At 33.9% G+C, this 19,682-nt stretch overlaps 1 protein-coding gene across 10 annotated transcripts in view; it reads left to right on the top strand.

Moving 5' to 3' along the window:
* The window catches only part of cadpsa (Ca2+-dependent activator protein for secretion a), a 138,866-nt gene that overhangs the window by 59,984 nt on the left and 59,200 nt on the right, over window positions 1–19,682 (top strand). For all 10 annotated transcript variants that reach the window (XM_051122457.1, XM_051122456.1, XM_051122459.1 and 7 more), the window contains exons 8-12: window positions 4,854–4,965; window positions 5,683–5,819; window positions 9,050–9,116; window positions 12,627–12,735; window positions 14,720–14,932. In XM_051122457.1, the coding sequence (XP_050978414.1) occupies window positions 4,854–4,965; window positions 5,683–5,819; window positions 9,050–9,116; window positions 12,627–12,735; window positions 14,720–14,932 (638 nt within the window). The remainder of the gene's footprint in view (window positions 1–4,853; window positions 4,966–5,682; window positions 5,820–9,049; window positions 9,117–12,626; window positions 12,736–14,719; window positions 14,933–19,682) is intronic.

Here is a 19,682-nt window from a genome sequence, read left to right as displayed (position 1 = left end):
TTTAAAAGAACAATCCCTCAGAATGGGTTGAATGGGTTTTGCAGAGCTCAAGGTAAAAGGGTGTTGTTTTACACTACCATTGAGAATTTTTAACCAAATTATATCATAGACTTTTCATTAAGACCCTAAAGAATCATATTAACTTGTGGAAAATGGGCATCTGATGACCCCTTTAATACAGTTTATTTAAGTACATACTCATTGTTATGTGCTTTAAACACAAACTATTTTTGATTTGTAAGGAAAGCAGTGGTTTTATATGTGACTGGTCCTGTTTTTGCTCTGTTGTGTCACTGTAGTGTTGCCTTAGGCACTTTGGATTATATAACTCAGAGAGCTTTGCTGAGAAGTGTTTCACTGTATGTGCATGTGTGTGTGCAGTCTTTGTATTTTTTATTTATTTTATTTTTTTTACAGTGTGTTATGATACAGATGCAGTGAACTTCTACCCACATTTAGCAGGCCAAATTTTGTGGGTAATTGTATATTTGTATTTTTGTGGATTGCTCAGTAAGTTCAGCCTTGACCTGGAAATCACACGTAAATCTCTCACAACTACATTTAATATGCACTTACTACAAAGGCTATATTTTATAATGGATATTAAAATCCAGATGCAGAAATTTAAAGTTTAGAATTGTTAGAATTCAATTAGCAATAGGCAGCTTAGAATAAAGATCTAAACATGCTAAAAAAAATTATTTGGTGCATCGTTCTATTTGGTTTTGTTTATTGTGCAACAATTAGATATAGTCACAAATTTGATATTGATTCTCTGTTATCATGTCAAGAAGGGATTTCTGGACCAGGGGCACATGGACATGTTCAGTTTTTGGCTCAAAAGTGAGAAATTAAAATAGTGTTTAGAAATCATTCACATTAGGCATTATAAAATATGAATGTTTTTTAAAATATTGGTGGTTTTATGTAGAAATGTAAGCTCTTCTACTGCCACCTACTGGCTTTATTTGTATTAGCAGCCTTATGCACTGATACAGTCGATTTCATTTACATGCAAATGAATACAAATATATGGCTCACTCTCTGCCAACACTGATATGGCAACTCCTGACATTTTAGTAATGCGTTTCTAAATGCATATTGTAAACAGAGGCTCATTTCAAGGGAATTTATTGTTATTTAAAAGAAAGAAGCATCATATTTCAGATTATTCAGAATATGCCATTGAATAGACAGTTTAAAATGCAATCAAACAGAGCTTGGTGAAACAACGTGTGATTAAAATTAAAAATTGGTCAAATTAAAACTTCAATAATATGGCATACTGGTTTTGATTTGATTAAAGAAATGGATTTAAAAGGAAAAATGTCAAATTCTTTTTAAAACTCAAAGCATTAATGCAAATTTTGTCAATGCAGTCAATAAGTGATTCATTTTTGTCTTGCTGTCATGATGTACTCCTGTCCCTCTGGGACTTGTTGTTAAAATTGAAATGGTGCCCCAGTAACCATGCGATTTTATAATTATTAAATGATAATACCAGGCACTGTAGCCTGTTAAAAATATGTTGAGCCAGTGTCTCAATGTCTGTAATGTGAGTGCAGTAATGTTGTTCTTCTGTGTGCAAATGGTCACATAGTGATGACTCATTGAGCAAATGAAAGAAAGCCTATGTGAAATGTGTGTGTAAGACGACTCGTGCACATTAATAACAGGTTCTAAAAGACTCCTCAGTGTGTGGCAGAACACGATTTAATCACACACACACACACACACACATTTACAGCTTGTGGTCATATCAGTGTCATCAGACAGCTGTTCTGCAGCAGGCAGAAGATCTGATGCCAGATTGTTATGAGGACATTCACATTCATGTTTTACCAACTTCAGCTATCAAAGATGACAGCCAGGAACATTACATTATTTAGAGAAGATTTCTATTTCAGAAAATGCTGTTCCTTTGCATAACAGCATAGCTGTTTCAACATCAGATTAGCATATTAGAATGATTTTTGAAGGATTATGTGACAGTGAAGACTGGAATAATGATGCTGAAAATTCAGCTTTACCAACACATAAATTACATTTAAAAAATATTTCAGTAGAAAACAGTTACTGTAATAATATCTCACAATATTACTGTTTTTTTTAATCATATAAATGTAGCTTTGTTAAGTGTTCGTGCATTAAAATTTTAAGTTTACTCAAATCAAATATCAACATTGCATGTTGACTAAACTTAAAATTTTAAGGCAGCATGAACACTTTTTTAAGTTGAAACAACTTTTTTTACAGTGTAGATAGATAGATAGATATTGAAAATGAATATATATATATATATATATATATAATCTGCTGTGCCACAGGTGGCTGCTGATACTAAACAGCAGTTTACAGTTCACACGCTGTGCCCAGTAGCTGCAGCCTTCAACTATACAGCGAGTTCTACTAAAACCCATTTTTCATGTTGTTGTATTGATGGCATGCTTGCTAACAGCACTTATCGTTACTTCCAAAGAGTTCGTTTCAATGCCATGAGCCAAATATGCATCAGACATCCCCCGTGAGTCGCTGATGTGAAGGAAGGTTGAGCGGCGCATTACACCAATACAGCAAATACACATACACAAACATGCATAAAGACACAGCGTCCGTGTACCCTCAGCCTCACCCCAGGCATTCTAGAGGGAGCCAGGCTCAGAGGGGGTTGCCATGGAGACCCGTTTACTGCGCTCTGTTCCCCCGTGCACTGTGGCCAGATGATTGCCCCCCTCATCTCAAGGGATCACAACACACACACACACACACACACACACACCAGCACATGCACATGCGCACACAGACATGCACATGCATCACAAATACTTTCATGTTCACACACACATGCACACACACAGTGTATTGCCAGACAAGCCAACAAACCCCATATTGGATTTTTGCCATTTTATTAATAGGCACAAGTAGATTCAGACCGGACTCAATCCTATGCTGAGTACACTGGCACCACTAATGTGTATTAACCACCAAAGAGATGCTTTTTAGGGATGCACTGATCAACTGGCCAGCGACCGGAATCAGTAGATTTTTTTTTGCATGATCAGCTCCAACCAGTGACAGGCTGGTCAGCCTCACGTCTTGCCAATTTTGTGCCAGTCCATTGCAAGCGGCCCAGGCAGTTACGCTCACACTCTTATCCGCATGTAAAAATTTCATTTTCAAGAGGTTTTTCCCAAGTATCTGCCAATATCAATGTAGTATTAAGAGTTTTTAGATACAATATTGACAAAAATAGTTCTAATCAAAGCCACAGCAGAACAGTTGTGTATCTCTAAACAACATTGCTGTGTTTTGCTACTGAACAAAACCATGTTTTTTAATGAACTGAGTGAGTCAATGATTCAGTGACCCAACAGTAACTTGGATAATTTCTAAATCAATCAGTTATTTGAACAAATCGGTTGAATTAATGACTTATTAAAACGGTTATTTGCTGCCATCTACTGGTGGTTTGGTTTCATATTTAAAAGAATCATTGATGTCTGTTTTGCTATACTTATTTCAGTTAGTGCAGTTGAAGGTGAATTATAATTGTTTAATTATTTTGCATATAAAAAAGTATATTTGTTTGTATATGCTGTCAGTAATAGTTTGTAGAAAGAAAAACGGAATTGACAAAAATTGGTATCGGCAGGTCACAAAATAAATAAATCAGAATCGGCCAATAAAATAGCGGTGTATCTCTATAATATTTTGGAAAGATTCATAATAATTAAAAAAAAAAAAAAATTACATTCAAAAGGGGTTGGTAAGATTTTCAAGTGTTGCTTTTTCTTGCCAAGGCTGCATTTATTTGATCAAAAACACTATTATTATTTTATTATTATAACAAAATAAATAATAATTATTATTTATAATAAAAAAATATATATAAATAATATGAATTAATTAATTAAAAACTTTTTTTTTTTTTTTTTTTTGTCTTCAGAAATCATTCTAAAATGCTGATTTGGTGCTCAAGGATAATTTCTTATTATTATGAATGTTGAAAACAGTTTCAGTAATTTTTTTGTGGAAAATGTGATGTATTTTTAAAGGATTCTTTGAATAGAAAGTTCAAAAGAACAGCATTTATTTGAAATTAAACATTTTTACGGTCACATTTGGTCAGTTTAATACATCCTTGCTAAATAAAAATATTAATTTCTTTAAAAATAAAATAAAATAAATAAAGAACCCAAACTTTGAAATTGAGAGACTAATAGAGAACAGTTTCCACTAAACTTAAATATAATGCGTCAATTATCAAATAATTTAAATACTGTAATCAAAAATAATATATCAACCTTTTTCAAATGTTATTTTTTAACAAGAAAGTAATGTACAGATTATTATTGACTTATTATTGCAGTTTTGTAATGTTTCTGTGATCATTTAGTCACCCTCATGTTGTTCCAAACCTCCTTGAATTTCTTTCTTCTGTTGAGCACAAGAGAAGATATTTTGAAGAATATGGGTAACCAGACAGTTGACGGTAGCCATTGACTTCAGTAGTATGGAAAAAAATAATAATACTATGGAGGTCAATGGCTAACAACTGTTTTATTACCAAGATGCTTCAGAATATGTTCTTTTGTACTGAGCAGAAAGAAAAACAGGTTTGGAACAAGTGGAGGGTGATTAAATGGTGACAGAATTTCCATTTTTGGATGAACCATTCCTCTAAGTAGGCTGCTGAATATGCGTAAACGATTTGCATATCATAATTCTGTGTGTGTGTGCAAATTGAGATTGTCTCTGTAACATGTTATTATTATGATTATAGTTTTAAAACCCCTAATTGCAAAACCAGCTTGAAAACCACGGATTTAATCTCTCTTTCTCTCTGTGTTTAGTTGGGGTACTCAAGGAGACTTCACCACCACTCACCCACTTCCAGCAGTAAAGGTGAAACTCTTCACGGAGAGTACAGGAGTGCTGGCACTGGAGGACAAAGAGCTGGGACGGGTCAGACTCACACACACACAGAACCCATCACAGCTCATTTTAGCCCACACTCTTTAAGCAGTCAGCACTGATCTGAGCTCAGTTCTGCCATCAGGAGGTGATCGGCACTAAAATGGTTTCGCTAAGCTCTCCAAAATGAGCAGCCCCCCTGCGTGCCTGTAGCTGTTCTAATGGATTTGATCCAGTGCTGAGTCAATGAGGCATGGAGTATCTCTATCCCACTCTCTCTCTTTCTATCACTCATTCTCTCTAAACAATAAGCCCGCACTGATATAAAAACTGAAAGATAAGGTGCTGATGTCGGCTTTTATGCAAATGATAGATGACTTCAAAGTCAAGGGAGAAAATAATGGGGTCTGATGTGCGATGAATCAGAACCCTGGTGGGAACAGATATTACTGGAAAGCTGCAGTGTCCCACTTTTCCTAACTTTCCCATATTTGGGCTAGATATGCAATATGTACAGTATGACCACTAATGAAAATGTTTCTGTTTAACATTATTGTAAATTAAAACAATACTTTTTTTTTAAATTATATTATCAGCATAAAGTGAAAAATTGTGTTAAAAATCATTTCCTATACATTTTAAATCATAATATTATTTTTTAATTATAATGGTGGTCTCTCACAACATTTTTAAAAAGAACAATTTAAACAGAAACATTTTAATTGTTAATCATTAAAAAAAATAATATCTCTCATAATGTGATTCCAGGTTGTGTTGCATCCAACACCCAATAGTCCCAAACAATGTGAGCTCCATAAAATGACTGTTGCCAAAGGTTGTCCAGATGACCTGAAGATCAAATTGGCTGTCCGTATGGACAAACCACAGAACATGAAGCACTGTGGGTAAGTGACAACTTCATCCTTTTCATTTCTGACCCAAAACTGAATAGATTTTAGTAAGTTGTTGAATAGATTCAACATGCACAAACTCAGGACAACTCATTCCACCAACACTGACAGGAAACAGTTGTTAACTCAGTCTGGTCCAATGAACGTGTGGCCTCACCACTATTCTGATCTTTTGGCTCCATCTAGTGGACACAGTAACAAATTATTAATTGCAGAGGCATTTGAGATCTGTACGCTGTATCTTGTACAATGCATATATATGGATTGATTTTTAATGATTTTATGCATTTTTTTTTTAAATGTATATATACATTTTTTTATTTGTTTTATTTTATTAATCATCATCATCAGATCGGTCATGGTAAACTAGATATTGTGATCTTCTTTTGCGTTCAGTGCAGTTTGCTGTTTTCTCCATTAGGGGGCACTAAATCTACACCTGAAAATCCATCTCTGTTTCTTTGCTTGCATTAAAATTCACTGTACTTGCTGAGGGAAAACTCATAGGTCATCCTCTGTTAATGGATTCTTTTATATTTTTACATTTTAAATATTCATTCAGCGATATACACTACCAGTCAAAAGTTTTTGAACAGTATGATTTTTGATGTTTTTAAAGAAGCCTCTTCTGCTCACCAAGCCTGCGTTTATTTGATCCAAAATACAGCAAAAACAGGAAAATTTTGAATTTTTTTTACTATTTAAGATAACTGCTTTCTATTTGAATATATTTAAATATTTAATATATTTAATTTATTCCTGTTATTTCAAGGCTGAATTTTTAGCGTCATTACTCCAGTGACATGATTCTAATTTACTGCTCAAAAAACATTATTATTATTATTATTATTATTATTATTATGATGTTGAAAACAGCGGAGTATAATTTTTTCAGGTTTCTTTGATGAATAGAAAGTTCAGAAAAACAGCATTAATCTGAAATAGACAATTTTAAAGCATCCTTGCTAAATAAAAGTATTAATTTCTATAACCCCCCTATAACATGTTACAAAACCTCTTTATTTCAGATAAATGCTGATCTCTGGATCTTTCTATTCATCAAAAAATCCTGAAAAAAAAATTCTTCAACAGCAAATCAGCATATTAGAATTATTTTTGAAGGATCATGTGACACTGAAGACTGGAGTAATGATGCTTAAAATTTAGCTTTGATCACAGGAATAAATTTTAAAATATATTCAGAAAGAAAACAGTTATTTTAAATAGCAAAAATATTTCACAATATTATTGCTTTTGCTGTATTTTGTATCAAATAAATGCAGGCTTGGTGAGCAGAAGCAAATTCTTTAAAAATCATTAAAAATCTTACTGTTCAAAAACTTTTGACTGGTAGTGTATGATATATAGCATATAACTGGCTAATTCTCACCAGCTCATTTTATAAATTTAAATATATCCATGTCCAACTATATTCGCATATATGCAGTGTACTTGTACTAGTGGCAATACGTACTATGTATCAAACATCCACTGCTTGATTGTTTCTATTGTTGCAAAATATAAAGTATATACTATAAATATTAACAGGAAGATTTTCTTCTGTATATACCATACTTGATTAATCAACATATTTTAGTATTATAGCTGTAATGTCATAGTTGTAGCATTTTTCAACATGTAATTTATTTTGAAAGGAACTATATGGGCCATTCCACAGAATTGATTCAATAAGAAGGGTCATATTGATCTATTAAGTTTTTCCTTACGTCTTCCTTGTAGGTTTTCAGAGGTAAATCAGTAACAATTACGATTTTAACAATATTTCAAGTATGATTAATGACATTGGTTGTATTTCATACATGAATCCAGTTTCTTTGTAAAAAGCAAAAAGTTGATCATACTGATTTTAAATTTAAGGATTCATTAGTTTGAATATACATTTAACCAAACACTATCATAACTTTTTAGTTGATAATTCAGTATACTTTATTTTTGACAAAACATTGCACGTTTCAATCGTTACTACACATTTACGGTAGTGAAAGTAATGTTTTGGTGGTGACCACATCACATTACAGAATTTTAACCCACATACTTAATTACTAAAACTTCCCCCAAATAAAGGATTGTGTTTCCTTTTGTCACTACTGAAACAATGATGACATGTTGAGAGTGACATAAATATTTCCTGATCATAAATGTAGGGGTGTAGTTAAAATCAGACACAGCCAATGGACTAAAACATGAACATTATGCTACACCTTTTTTTTTTTTTTTTTTTTTTTTTTACATAAAACTTCATCATTTACAGAGAGAGAGGAAAAAAAATATCTCAGATATATTTTTAAAAACAACAATGGATTAAAATGCAAAAATTGTTTCAATATCATTTTCATAAGTTGAAATTTAGGGGTTATGGTTCGGGACAGCCACCTCCCAATTGCAAATGCCTACTAAATTATGATTTTATACATATATATATTAAGCTTACTAATATTTTTAAATATTATTGTGAATTTCCATAGATAATAAGAGTTGAATACTTAAGTGCTTTTTAATTGCACCAATTCTGTAGAATGGCCCATATATGTCATCTTCAAATAATCAAATGCCTATTTTTGTCTGTTCATAGCATATGAAAGTCTTCTCAGTGCATTTATTTAATTTTATTATTTTGTTCACATTTTGTGCAAACAAATGTGACTCGAAATTGAGATTTTTACATCTGAAAGCTGAATAAATAAGCTTTCTGTTGATGTAGAATAGACAATATTTGGCCGAGATACAACTATATGAAAATCTGGAAACTGATGGTGCAAAAAAATCTAAATACTGAGACAATTGCCTTTAAAGTTGTCCAAATGAAGTTCATAGCAATGCATATTACTAATCATAAATTAAGCTTTGATATATTTACGGTGGGAAATTTACAAAATATCTTCATGAAATCTTTACTTAATATCCTAATGATTTTTGTCATAAAAGAAAAATCTATAAATTTGACCCATCCAGTGTAATTTTGGCTATTGCTACAAATATACCCATGCAACATAAGACTGGTTTTGTGGTCCAGGGTCACATATACTTAACCTATATTTATGATGTTAGAATGATGTCGCAGTGTACTAAATTTAAATGATTCTGTGAAGCAAAGTCAGAGAGAAAGGCAACAGTGGCCCATTATCACCCAAATTAAGAACAACACATCCAGTGTGCTGTATCTCCACACTATGATGCAACACCTGCTCTGCGTCTGTTCACAGATACCTTTGGGCCATTGGGAAAAACCTGTGGAAAAGATGGAAGAAGAGATTTTTCGTCTTGGTGCAGGTATGTGATTTTTCACCTTGGTGTCACTTCTAATGGAGACCGTTTCCTGCCCTTTTGATTCAGATTTTTTTATCAAGTGCTGTGCATTTCCTTTCCATTGTATGCATCAAAACCGCTTCAGTGGAGTAGACTAGATTCCCGGCTCTTTCTGATCGAGCACTGCGTCAGGTACTTTCGCTGGAGCCTTTTTTATTTCTGTCTCCATTGTTTGCTGTTCAGTCAGCTCCTCTGCGGTGGGTTGTAACATGTCTGAGAGCTAAAAGTTGACAGGCGGCTTGACAGAGTAAAGGACCAGCACTCGCAGCTAAAAGAGCCCACATCACACGCCCACCAGTCGCTCGCAGCTACGGCTACAGCAAGTGACAAACAACAGTCAATACACTGACGTTATTTATTTACCTTAGTGTTTGCGTGCGTGTGTCTGTGTGCTTGTTGTGCATGCGAGCGAAAAACATTACACGATGCCCGTTCGTGTTTTCGAATGTCAGGGTGGGGAAGAAAATATGCCAGAATGCGCTTTTTGTGTCCGTGCTTTGTTTTGTTTGATTTTGCTTTCACACTTTCCATTTGTTTGTTTCCTTTCTGCTTTTTGTTGTTTCTTCTCTGTGTTAAATCCTATATAAGTATTCACACAAACGTCAACACATCCATCTGTCTAGCCCTCGTCTCGTAAATGTAAATGTTAACGTAAGCATACACGTAAACTCCAGAATACGTCACAGCATCTTGAATGCTTTATTTGCATTTTAAAAATATATAAAATGCATTATGCCACGTACACAGTTTCGTTTATTTTTTGGAATACTTTATTAAATTTCTTTATTTTAATTTATTATGAGATCTAATATTAACGGCATGCTTTTCTGCAAAGCTGCTTTGAAACAATGTGTACTGACTTGAAGAAAATTATGTCAAATATTTTTTTTATTTTATTTTTTAGATGAACTGTATATACTACCCTTTATAAGTTGTCATTTGTTAACATTGGTTAATGAATTAACTAACATGAACGAACAATATACAATACATATATTACACTATTTATTAATCTTTGTTAATGTTAATTAATAAAACTACAGTCATTCATTGTTCATGTTAGTTCACAGTGCATTAACTAATGTTAACAAACACAACTTGTGATTTTAATAATGCATTAGTAAATGCTGAAATTAACATTAACCAAGATTAATAAATAATGTAGAAGTATTGTTCATTCTTAGTTTATCTTACCTAATAATCCTTATTGTAAAGTGGTACGTCATTTTTTTGTGTTATAGCTGTAGTGTCACAGTTTTAATTCATGATTTTTTTTACTTTATTTTGAAAGGAACTGTAGATCTCTTCTTCAAATAATCAAGTAATCATTTATTTTCTTATTTTGTTTACATTTTTGCAAACATATATATTTAACCTGTTTATGATGTTAGAATATTCCTGTCGGAATGTACTAAATTTGAAGAAAATGTACTAAATTTAAGTTAGTCATTGATTAAATTGTCATTTATTTTTATTCTTATGTTAAAAATCTTTGTTATAAGATTTACGGAAGGTCTATCATGCATTTTTGACTAAAGAATTGACTTTTTTTTTTTTTTTTTTTTTTAATCAAAGTAATTTCATTAGATTACACCAACAGTCATTGTAAGGGTCAGATCATGCAGCAATAGCTCCAAAAAGTAGCTAAATTAAATTTATACGATGTTTAACGAACCCTGTTATTAACATTGGTTTTTTTTAATCTATTACAATGAATATTTTTATGTACACTACCTTTCAAAAATTTTGCATGAGGTGAGATTTGCATTTATTTAACTATTTAATAATTTATTTGATTACTATATATTACAGATACAGTAAAAGGTAATATTTTAAAATATTAAATATATTTCAAAATATATTCTAAAATTTATGACCACAAAATAGAATTTTTAGCATCTTTAGTTCAGTCTTAAGTGTCACGTGATCCTTCAGAAATTATTCAAATATGCTGATTTGGAAACATTTCTTCTTATTTTCAATGTATATCGGTGCATAGAAATGTCAAAACTACCGCTTTTTCAAACTGGAAATTAGAAGTGTCACTTTGGGTTATTTTAATGCATTCTTACTAATTTAACGAAATATTTCACATACTAAAAGTCTTATCTGTGAATGACCAGCGTTTGATTGACACTCTGAGCGATTCTATGTAAATGCCCCTGCATTTAATGTAAGGTTTGTGTTACAGGGAGGGTGTGAGTTCACTGTTGCATTATTCATAGATTATTACCACACCATGGAGACCATTTAGGGCTCCTGTTTGACACGGGCTGGCTTTGAAACAAGGTGTCGCGAAAAGGTGGTGACAGAGTTCCCCGTGGCTCCACCCTGCCATTTCAGTTCTTCAGTGTTGCTTAAGTCTATGAATACGGAAAATCATTGTCTATTTTAACATCTCTATCCTTCACAGAGCACTGATGGCCAAACGGTCTATCTTTGTGCCTCTAAGTGCCCTTGTTGTCAGTAAGTTGACAGCATAAGGCCAGCATTATGATTCAAACTGAAGTCTAATTATTTTACGGTTGGTAGGCGATGTGACAAAACAGCGGGCAGACGCTCTGCGCTCGCTTCCTCTTTCCCCTCATCTCGTCTCCGATGCTCTGGCTCAGGCATTCAGCCTTACGCATCTGAATATGGTAATGCGTTCGAGTGACCCGGAGGGGCTCGGGTTGTGTGTCTGGCATTCGGCTTTATATTTCCACCGTTAGTGATCGATTTGCGCCCGCTCTCCCGCTCTCTTCATCCACAATGCAATTTGCAGAGCGTCGACAATAACAAGGTTATTTAAAAGAGCAAAAGCATGCAGGGGTAATCAGAAAGCAAAGTCATTTAAAATCCTTTAACTGTCGGTTTGACAGCGGGTCAATGGCCCCACCAGCGACCGTTCCGGCTTCTGACAGGCCCGAACTTCAGCGGATTGATGGGAGATCGTGCGTGCGTATGTGTGTGTGCATGCGCGAGCGTGGGGGGTGTGCGTGCCCCGGTGGCGTCCCGAAGGCACCTGGGTGCCACCAAGCCACACTGAGCCCCCGAAGCCAGCCCAAGTGCCCGTCACACACATGACATTGAATTTATCATGTCACTCGGAGACGGAGTGAGAGAGGGCTGCCACTTTCAGCAGAGGTGATGGAGGCGCTGGATTGGTGTAATGCTGCGGATGAGGCCGGAGAACGTCTGTGTGTGTGTCGAATGCGTGTATGACTGGCACCTAACTGCACGACTCGCATCCGGAGTGACAGCGTGTCATCCCACACTCTTCTGTCAGGCCCGTTTGATTGGCAGGACAAAACCTTGCAAGTCCAACCCTACACCGTCAGTGACCAAGACAGCCTCCCTCTGAGATGCCACCCTCCGTTTGAACCCTATCACTAGCCTGAAGTAGATATTTCTGTTTGGGTTTTGCACTTCTAGTGTTATTCATAATTTGTCATAGAAATGATGTGTGTTTAATGTGAAAGTATTCTTTTCTAGGTGAGCCAGTACACCTTTGCCATGTGTAGCTACAGGGAGAAGAAAGCAGAACCTGTTGAACTTCTCCAGCTGGACGGATACACTGTGGATTACACCGACCCTCAGCCAGGTCAATGCAGCCAATCAGAATGCTACAAACGATGACAAATAATAAATAAAAATCTGGAATCTAGTCCTTACCTGTTCTATCCACCTTATTTTTAAGACTTTGCTTCCTCATTGCAAAATAAGGTGGGTAGAGGTAGCTGTCAGACCAGCAGGTGGCGTGTGTTTCTAGGATCCATGCACATTTATTTCTATGAATAGGTGACTCATTTTATTAGTGTTTAACAAACACAGGTAATTAACTAGTTAAGATCAATTATGTTTCATTGAAACCTTCTGTATCTTTGCATAATACATTATGCACAGTGTACACTGGACATCTGATCGGTCTTATAGTGTCTGTGCCGTTACATAAGAGTGAATAATGTTTATTTATTTTTATATTGTCTGATATTTGACTAATGAATTAGTCATAGTCTACGCATATTCAAACACTGTATGTTAAACGCTGTGAAATAAATGGAATAAATTACAACAATTATCAAACAATATCTGTTCATTTAAATCAATTACACTGTAAAAGTGTTTTGCGAGGTAACCAGAAAATGTGATTTAGGTGGCCACATCTATATTAACTGATAAATAAAATAAATATATCAACCTTACTACATAGCTTGCTTGCTTACTGTAGGTTATGCCAGAAAAAGCAACTATGTTTTTAAAATAAGATTCTAAATCTACATTAATTAAAGCACTGGCTGTCATGCAACTAATAATTAATATAATATGATAAGTCTTGATTCATATTTATTTTTCCTGATTAATAAATCATGATTTATTTCAGTTAATGAATATACTTTTATTTGTAGTTCATCTTAGTGCATTAACAGTAATGCCAAGTAAAAACTGATGATTTAGTACAACTGAATTGCCACATTGGCTGTGGCTATCATGCAACTAATAATTAGCATTATTATTACTTTTTTACAGCATTTAATAATTATTAATGCAATTTATTAATTATTATTTCTTGCTACAACAATGACAACAACAATAATAATGTTGTTGTTGTTCTTGAAAACATACTCTATACATGCACTGCAATTCAAAAGTTTGGGATCAGTAAATTTTTTTATGTTTTTAATTGAGATTCTAATGCTCATCAAGGCTGTTTATTTAATTAAAAATACAAAAAAAGAGAAAGAAGTAATATTGTGAAATATTATTGCAATTTCTAATATTGGTTTCCTATTTTAATATACTTTAAAATATAATTTATTTCTGTGACATACCTGAATTTTCATCAGCCGTTACTCCGGTCTTTAGTGTCACATGGTCCTTCAGAAATCATTTTAATTTGCTGATTTATTGTCAGTGTTAAAACTGTTTTGCTGCTTAATATTATTTGGAACATTTGATTCTTGTAGTGTGTATTGTAAAACTAAATTTCCATTTTGAATAAACGTTCTTTTTAACGTTTTATTTATCAAAAAATCCTGAAAAAAGTATCACAGGTCCAAAAAAGTATTAAGCAGCACAGCTGTTTCCAACATTGATTTTAAATCAGCATATTAGAATGATTTCTAAAGGATCATGTGATACTGAAGACTGGAGTAATGATGCTGAAAATTCAGCTTTGCTTCACAGGAATAAATTATATTTTAAAGTATATTAAAATAGAAAACTGTTATTTTAAATTGCAACAATTTTTCACTAAATTACAGTTTTTTTCTGTATTTTTGATCAAATAAATGCAGCCTTGATGAACAAGAAACTAATGTTAGTGCACATTAATGTCAAAAATGTATGCACATGCAAGTTCTCATCCATCATGTAATGTACTGATCCCATTCTTACTGTCTCTTGCTGCACTTTCCTGTTATTAAAAAATGAATGTATTATTATATGCAGAAATTAACTTTGGCCAGTTTTTAAAAAATGCCGTGAAGGTATTGTTGGTTCAACCAGGTTACAATGTACTGTTGATTACAAAGTGATGTATTTCATTCCATTTAATGTATAAATAATGAACAATATGTTGAATGCAGGTTTGGATGGTGGTCGGGCGTTCTTCAATGCTGTGAAAGAGGGAGACACTGTGATCTTCGCCAGCGATGATGAGCAAGATCGAATCCTGTGGGTTCAAGCGATGTACCGTGCCACGGGCCAGTCCCACAAGCCCGTCCCCCCGACCCAGGTGCAGAAACTCAACGCCAAAGGAGGGACAGCACCACAGCTTGATGCTCCCATCTCTCAGTTCTGTAAGTATGAATACTTAGACTCTGCAGATCCACACATGCTGACTGCAGTCACACACACACAGGGCCAGAGCTGCATTTATAATGACACTCTTCATAACAGTCGCGCTATTACGTAGAATCTTTGTATAGCATCGGTTAAATAAGTTCCTGTTTTAAACAGCGCACGGCTGATGTTTTTACACCCTGTTTCACTCTACTGCTCATTAATGTCCTATGAGTGTAATCTCAACAGTGTTAGCCTCCTGAGCACAGTAACTACTTACTGTATAGGTGTTGTGAAAAGGGAGAAAAATCTCACTCTTTGTTTTCATCTGAACTGCTTGATTCTGTCAGAAATCTTTCATCTTGCATCCCACATACATTCCATCATTGCATATTCTTTGATTTGATGCATTTACTTACAAAATTAAAAAAAAAAATTCCTGATAATTTACTCACCTCCATGTCATCCAAGATGTTCATGTCTTTCTTTCTTCAGTCGAAAAGAAATAAAGGTTTTTGAGGAAAACATTCCAGGATTTTTCTTCATATAATGGACTTCAATGGGAGCCATGGGAAGTTTCAGTGCAGCTTCAAAAGCCTCTACATGATTCCAGCCGAGGAACAAGAGTCGTGTCTAGCGAAACGATTGGTCTTTTTTGAAAAAAATGTAAATGTATATACTCTTTAACCACAAATGATTTCACGCATTACGTAGTCACGTTGGAAAGGTCACGCATGATGTAGGCAGAGTACAAAAAACAATGATGTCAGACGATTTTGAAATCGGAGGAGAAAATGAGATCTACCCTGCCTTTTTGAACCAAAGTACACAGACGAAGAACTAACCACACATGACTTTTTTAACTTGATTACGCAATGCATAAAGACGTGAATCGCAGAGCTAATTGTAGACAAGCTTTTGTAGTTAAAAAGAGAAAATGACATATTGTTTTGCTAGATAAGAAATGTATTCCTCGGATGGGATCGTGTACAGTCCTTTGAAGCTGCATTGAAACTTCAATTTGGACCTTCAACCTGTTGGCCCTCATTGAAGTCCACTATATGGAGAAAAATCCTATATATGGAGTGTTTTCCTCAAAAAAATTAATTTTCTTTCGACTGAAGAAAGAAAGAGATGAACATCTTGGATGACGTGGGGTTGGAAATATTATCAGGAAATTTTAAATTTGAAAGTGAATTAATCCACATCTTTTCTTTATTATTTTATTATTCTTTTATTTCTGTATTTGTTTGTTTTTGATTATTTATTTATTTTGCCCGTTTGTTCATTTGATCTTTTTCTTTTCTTTCTTTTTTGTATTTTTATTTGTGTACATTTTTATTTTGCTCATTTTTTCTTACTTTTGACATCTGCATCTTTGTTCTTTCAATTGTCTGAACTTTTATTCTGCTTATTTTTTCTTTTACTTAATTTTTGCTGTTTTTCTTTTGCTTTTCACTCTTTCACTTTTCTTAAGCTTATATAAGCTCTCTTTTACTTTTGCTTTTCGTTCATTCACATTTTTTGTGTATTTGCTTTCTTCAGTCATTATTTTGTTCTTTATTTTTTCACATGCTTAGGTATTTCTATTTCTTTCTTTCTTTCTTTCTTTCTTTCTTTCTTTCTTTCTTTCTTTCTTTCTTTCTTTCTTTTTTCTTTCTTTGTTTTTCCTTTGCCTTCCCTTTTTTGCTTTTCTTTTGCGTATATTTTCTCTCTTTTTTTAAATTACCCATCATCTTTTCCGTTTTAATTTTGTTTTTTGCTTTTTCTTTCTTTCTTTCTTTCTTTCTTTTTTCTTTCTTTCTTTCTTTCTTTCTTTTGTTTTCCCTCTTTTGGTTTTCTTTTGTATATATTTTATCTCTTTTAGTTACTTATTTTTTCTGTTTTCATTTCAGCTTTTTTTGGTTTTCCTTTCTTTCTTTCTTTCTTTCTTTCTTTTGCTTTCCCTCTTTTGGTTTTCTTTTGTATATATTTATCTCTTTTAATTAGTCATCATCTTTTCTGTTTTCATTTAGCTTTTTTTTTTTTTTGGTTTTTCTTTGTTTCTTCCTTTCTTGTATTTTAAACTGTCATGACCCTCCCTGCCACATCTTATGCTTTTCTCCCCTTTTCAGAGAGTCGTTTCTGTGTGTATGAATAAGTGTATGAGATCCTCCTTCTCTCATGCTTTGCTTACTGTGTAAAGGGAATATTCTCTCCTCCTTTCTCTTTCTCTGTCTCTCTCTCTGCTGTCTTCTGTCTTCTGCTCCACGCGAGTCTGTATGTCACTCTGGTTTGTTCCCTCTTACCCTGCTCTCTTGTAGCCGGACTGAAGGGTAAGTGCTTCCCTGTAGCAGGCACAGATCAGATAAGCCGATCTGGATTATCTGACACAAGCAATGTGCTGTTCGCTATTCCTCTTCAAAAAAAAAACTCACACCATCCCTCCTTCAGCAAATCTCCTTCTATTTTATTTCCTTTTAGGTCTGAGATACAAACACACTTTTATTTAGAAGACTAGACTGCATGTGAAATTTTATTTCTGGATGTTTTGCTCTGATTAGCAGTTGCGTATTTGCCTTCTCTCAACATGGCTTCGTCAGGTCAACGGCTTCTCAGATCAAAGCAGGGTTTCACATTGAAAAGCATGTGCGAAATCAAATCCATCTGTTCCTTGTGAGCGAGTTTCTTGTTGGATGAAATCAACAGCAGTTGCCTTTATTTAACAATAAAGATTTCCGACCAAATGGAGAATTTGGTAAATGATATAATTATAGTGATTTTCTCTATTGTAGTTGTTGATTTATTGTGCTAAATGAATTCTGTGAAACCACTGGCGTGCTCTGCACCCCTCAGCAGCTGGTAATTACCATGTTAAGAGTGACATGCTATGAATAAAACAGTGTATCTTCACCCTGATTATTTCTGGAAGCTATCAGTGGAATGTTACCAAATAACTACTTGCTAGTTCACACCAGTTTCTCTCATCTGTAGAAAGTCGTGCCACCAGTGTTTTCGTTTTTTCCTTTTAACCTTACGACACCGGCAAATTAAATTGTTGTGGTTGCAGTTTTAAATGTGGGGATTAGGATGCAATCGGAAAACATTGGCTGTTTGTTTCCAATTGTTCTTGAAAAGATTTGTGCTGTCCTTGAAGCAGTGGACCCAGTAATATTCAACACGGTTTATTCATTTGTGATTTTATTTTGATAAAAAATGAGAGTTGGCAAATATGTAGCTGGAATATAGAAATTTTCAGCAGATGATGTCATACAGTTTCTTTATTGTACGATAGATAAACTGATGCAACTGTTGTCACAAGTGCTACATCTTGACGAGTCCTTCTTATACTGACACATTTAACAAATAGTGGCCCTTTTCATGTCTTAGTAGTGTTTCTGATTTGTTTTCCTATAGAACTACTAACAGTTTTAGACTAACTGTTTCTTTCCTCATGTCTAGAAAAATGCTAAAGCTCCTTTTCTTGTTGGCTGTTTGTGTAAACCTGCAAAAATACACTGTATGTAGGGGGGGGACTGAAATCAGAGACACAGCCTGAGGTACTAATAATATACATAAACCATGGCATACACCCAGTGTAGGCAGCCTAAGTATATTATTGAACAACGACAACAATAACAACATCAAAAATAAATAAATAAATAATAATAATAATAATATTATTATTATTATTATACCATGGCTTAAAACCAGTGTAGATGTCCTCAAGGTATATCATTTAACACCAACAATAGCAATAATAATAATAATTATTATTATTATTATTATACCGTGGCTTACAACCAGTGTAGAAAGCCTCAAGGTATATCATTTAACAACAACAACAACAATAATAATACAAATAATAATAATAATAATAATTGTATTTATTTTTTAAAATAAATTAAGCATATTATTTAACAACAACAATAATAATATTTATTTATTTAAATATATTAAGTATAATATTTAACAGCAACAACTATACTACTACTACTACTACTACTACTAATAGTAATATTTGTAATATTATTACAACAACAACAACAAAAATTATTTTATTTTATTTTATTTTATTTTAACTATGGCATACACCCAGTGTAGACAGCCTAAGTATATTATTTAACAAAAACAACAATACTACTACTACTACTACTACTACTACTACTAATAGTAATAATAATTATTTTTTTTAACAATGGCTTACACCCAATGTAGACAAGATGTATAATTTAACAACAACAGCAACCATATATATAATAAATAATTATATTTATATAATCTTACGTAGTGTACACAGCCTTAGTGACACAATTACGAGTGCTAATACAGGCAAAACCAGTTTGAATCTGAGCTGCAACATGTCTCAATCTCATACCCTCTTGCTCCCCATTACTTTAATAAAAATAAAACAGTAAAAAAAAATCTGTTAGTAATAATTTGTTTCATCTTTCAACTCATTCACAGCTTCATTATTCTGAAACAAAGAAAGCGGTGATTGATGTTGGATGTCAGCCAGCGTCCAGCCTTTTCTAATCCAGTGTGATAAGGACTGAAATAGCGACGGGCTCTGAGAGAGGCTCACGTATGGACTTGTCTGCAGGCCTGATGAGCACAGCCATATTGTTAGAAACCAAGTTCAGGAGCAGATTAAATTAGAAAGCACTTAATAAAGTATGTCTGTGCTGTCACCCCTTTCTTCATCCCTCCTTTTCTTCTTCTCCCTCTGTCCATCCCTCACTCATAGAGGAGCACCCGTCCTGTCATTTGGCCCCTTCAGCTCTTGTC

The sequence above is a fragment of the Labeo rohita genome, chromosome 11 (genome assembly GCF_022985175.1).
Source record: "Labeo rohita strain BAU-BD-2019 chromosome 11, IGBB_LRoh.1.0, whole genome shotgun sequence".
NCBI classification, from domain to species: domain Eukaryota; kingdom Metazoa; phylum Chordata; class Actinopteri; order Cypriniformes; family Cyprinidae; genus Labeo; species Labeo rohita.
The sequence above is the reverse complement of the archived record's forward strand: the minus strand, read 5'-3'. Positions and strand labels throughout refer to the sequence as shown.